The following is a 4257-nucleotide window of genomic DNA, read 5'->3' as shown; positions in this document are numbered from 1 at the left end:
TATACAAGTTTCACTTTTTAAATGGAATTACTGAAATCAATCTACTTTTTCATGATATTCTAATTTTATGACCAGCACCTGTAGATGAGTTTGTAGAGCTGCAGATTGCTCACAGTAATCATGTTTTTGTAGGAATAATTTCAATATAAGTATACACCAAAAAACAATAATCTCTTCTTTATTTAAGAAAACTAAAGTGTTAAACTTAAATTTAAAGAACCTTAACTATACCTTTAAATCTATGACATCTATGATGTCATAAATGTGAAGTGACCTGAAAGTGTTTTTTTTTTTATTTGTTCTTTAAATTAAGTACCTTTAAGTAGGGCTGAATTAACTCCATGTTGTCATTTTAACTCATAAGTTTAGGTGATGATCGCTTATGTCTGTTGCCGAACCGTTTACTTTTTCTTTCCCTAAAGTCAAACAATACTCTTCTCTGGTATAAAAACAATATAATATTTTCTGTTTGGAAAATGTCATCTCCAGATATTATTCGGACCATCGTCTTCCAAAAGTGACTTTCTGATGGAGAGTGTGGGATTCTAACTCGGTTTTGTTTGACTTGTCTACAATAATTCTACTCCTAAGCATATATTCAAGTCACCAACTTGAACTTCTCTCTGATGTTCTTTTCCCGATTCTCTCATCCCCTCTGCTGCCATCCAACTGTTCTCCATGCTAGCCAGGACAGACCATCTTTTGGTGCTACCTCAGTCACTGCTAACCTAATTCGATTATCATATTCAGTCTTGCTTACTTTGTAAATTCTTACAACTGTGTGCTCCAAACTGAGTGTGTATATAGAACACACTCAGTTTGGCAGTGTATGGTGTTTGAAACCTGATGTTGTGCTATTTTAGGACTTTCTTTTGGCTCTGCATAGCCTTAGTGCTTCTGCGGGATGGTTGACAGGTAAACCTGGTCAAAGTAAATTCATCTTAATTTCAGAATTTAAGTCTTAGGCTATTTTCTTCATCCAGCCTCCCCATATAATTTCTTCTGTTGTTGTGAAAACATGATCCCTGTTGCATAGCTGTCAAAGCTCCTTCTTTCCCAGGAAACTATAATATTTCACCCTTCTTTCCCGATGTCCTTCCGTATTATTTCAATACAGTTTATTTATATAGCACCAATTCACAACACGTTATCTCAAGGTGCTTTACAGAGAATGTACTCTCAGATTGGTTAGACAAACCAGTTGATTGATTCCTGTCATTGACTTGCAAGATATGGTGAATTTCACATTTTGTTGGTGACTCTTCAGCCACTTCTTTGAACCGTAAGTAACCTCCAGCAGAACCAGGCTCAGTGTGAGCGGCTTTCTACCAAGGCCGAATTGAGTTCAAGGATATAGAAGCAGATATACAAAAGGTAACTGTTAACCAGCTCGACACGTAGCCCCTTTCAGGAAACACACAGACAGGCAGACGTGCTCTGAGCCAGTTCTCTTGTCAGAGGATAAAAGAGAGCACAAAGAGTAAGTCACAGTAAAAGAAACAGGACTACATTGGACACAGGCCACGCTCCAATATCTATAAACAAGAGATGTTGATGGCAGCAGCAGACCTGATATTGCAGGATGGAGTCACAGCCAAACAGGAACACACTAGATGAAGCTACTATGATGAGAAAAAGCAGAGAGAGCATAAAATTAGGAGTGTATATAATAAATACTGCAGGATGGGAGATTAGGGATAGAATGAACCACAATGATAAAACCGGTCCCTTTGTCCTCCAGCAGCCAAAATACATATAGCAGTCTCTGTTTCTATCTTACAATAAGACATCCTGCATAGATGCAGGATTTTCTTCTTTTAATATTATTTCTTATTGGCTGAGCCATTAGGAGATTATGCAAATATACATTAATTAATATACTCTACCTCATGTAGGTATTAGTTCTGTGTTTCATAAAAAAAAAAAAAATGCGTCATCATCTGAGAAAAGGTTAACCATTACTAATTTTATATTTTCTTTTCCAGTGCACATTCTGTATTGTATATATGGATGAATTAAAATGCAAGTTTTAATGTCAACAGTGTCAACTGATCAAATAAGCTAAGCCATTATATGGATATCAGATATTTAAGCCTTTAATTACCACAGAAATGCTCAAACTAAGTGAAACTTGCTAGCTTAGGTATTTAGTGTTAGGATTCCAATGACAGCATTGTTTCAAGAATAGATAAATAAAAATACCAAATAAAAATAAACAAACTTTTATTTTTGGTGGGAAATTAATACAACAGATAGACATGGAAATATAGAGGAACAGAGAAATAATGTAGACTGCTGATGAGGTCGGTACAAATGAAGATGCAGCAACAAAGGACTCAAGAACAAGGGAGAATCTAATGTTAACTGTAACCAGCATGCTAACTTAGTAACGAAGCAAACAAAACAGCAATTTAGTGACATAACGTCAGAGATAAACTTACCAAAATGAAAATAGCAGAAGCTCGCATTCATAAAACTGAGGACTGGGTTCAGAACATGGACTAAGTGTTAAATGAGGAAACAAAAGTTATGAACAAGTCAGAAAGTAAGCTACTCCACCAGGAAAGCATATCTTGAGAGAATCTGAGCCTATGTAACGTTCTTGAAGGTGCTGAAGGGTCATCTTTGGTGGAATTTGCAGAACTGTTTGGGCATTCCCTACACCATAAGACTCAACTTGGAGAGAAAGCCTGTCAGGTTTTGGATTATGAAATACGAGAATTTTATGACATCCGCTGTAAGCCGTCCAACTATCCTTGTCAAGTTCCAGAATCTATTGTATTTCAAGATATGTGCACAGGAACTATTTTGCAAAGTACAATAAGGTCAGATTTTGATATGATTTACGATGCTAGTGACAGTTCTGTTTAGAGAGGCAGATCACTGTTTTCTTAATAGGATTTTATAATACAATAATATGGGAAATTTACAGGGGCCAATAATACGTGAGGACAGCGGGAAAGAGGGGTAAAATACAGTAGTTTCCGGCCAAAATAGGAGACTTGAATGCAATGGCATAACCGCCATAACTGGTATAGAGTGTGGAACTAACTGGCTAAATTCTCTGTATTGTCTTTACTTATTTCTATAAAAGGTTTCATTCTTAAAATCTCCAGTCTTCCTTCCAGCTACCCCAATATCTCTGGATTGCTTAGAAAGAAAGCCAAAAAAACAAACACAACAATCAGAGGGGATCTCCTCCTGCAGTTGGATGACGTTGTGTAAATTATTTGATGAAGTCTTCTACCGCCTTCTACCGCCTTTTAGGATAGCCGATAATGACTTTTCTTGCTGATACAAACACTGTTCATGCTACTCTGATTTCAGTTGGCATATCAGACTTTGACATGATCAGTAGCAGATAGCCCTTATGCTGACTTTTTTACATGAGTCTTGGGCAATGTGGTAAATAACAAAAGAGAGTGTAAGTAAAAAAGGTGAAAGTACAACTTTAGAGGTTGCGTTAAAACAGTCACGTAATTGCAGAAAATGTGACTGTATAAATTGTAAAGATGAAAAATTCAGGCTAGAAGTTTGCATCTTCACAACTTCTGATTAACAAATGTTGGATAGCCACATCATAAAGCAAGCAAATCTGGATTGGAGTGCTTCCCCTTTTTTCAGTGCAACACAAATCAGAGGTTATTACCAATATGCTTCTATTAAAAACAAAGTGCAAAATTTCTTTGCAACAGACAAAAAATTGTAGATATGTAAACATAGGAAATATTTGGTATGCATGTATATTTATAGATGATTATACTGATAATCTTAGGCAACAAAGTAATATATAACTTTATATATTGTACATATATCAACTAAAGTCTTACAAGATAATTGCTGATGGTGATAGCTCTTAGAAATAAACTATTCTTCAGTCTGTTTGCTTTAAGGCTTTTAGTAATCCATAAATTGTTTATATCTGCTGCTGGCAGCTATTGTCTAATTTCAGCAATAATTTGCCTAGAGGAGGGGTCGTGCAATGACTACTAATAGCTGAGCATACAGGCTCCCCTCTTTAGTTTGATCCAAATCCAACATGTTGTTTTCAGTTATTCTCCTGGGCCTCTGTATTTTCTTCCTTCTTCTCCAGCTCAAACCTCAGAGACCCAAAAACTTCCCACCAGGACCCCCCACTCTGCCTATACTGGGAAACCTTTTGTACCTGAACTTGAAGTTTCGTTTCGTACTATAAAAATTTGTCTATTTCTTTACAATACACGGCAGTGAGAATTATTATAAACAAAATCTAAATAC

General features: G+C 36.1%; 1 protein-coding gene across 1 annotated transcript in view; it reads left to right on the top strand.

Moving 5' to 3' along the window:
- The first annotated feature begins 4036 nt into the window (after positions 1-4036).
- The window catches only part of LOC107092635 (cytochrome P450 2J6-like), a 6799-nt gene continuing 6578 nt past the window's right edge, over positions 4037-4257 (top strand). Inside the window, exon 1 of the mRNA XM_015387219.1 lies at positions 4037-4186. Within this exon, the coding sequence (XP_015242705.1) occupies positions 4040-4186 (147 nt within the window). The 5' untranslated portion in view covers positions 4037-4039. The remainder of the gene's footprint in view (positions 4187-4257) is intronic.

This window comes from Cyprinodon variegatus, unplaced genomic scaffold (genome assembly GCF_000732505.1).
Source record: "Cyprinodon variegatus isolate N-32 unplaced genomic scaffold, C_variegatus-1.0 Scaffold388, whole genome shotgun sequence".
In the NCBI taxonomy this organism is placed as follows: Eukaryota; Metazoa; Chordata; class Actinopteri; order Cyprinodontiformes; family Cyprinodontidae; genus Cyprinodon; species Cyprinodon variegatus.
The sequence above is the reverse complement of the archived record's forward strand: the minus strand, read 5'-3'. Positions and strand labels throughout refer to the sequence as shown.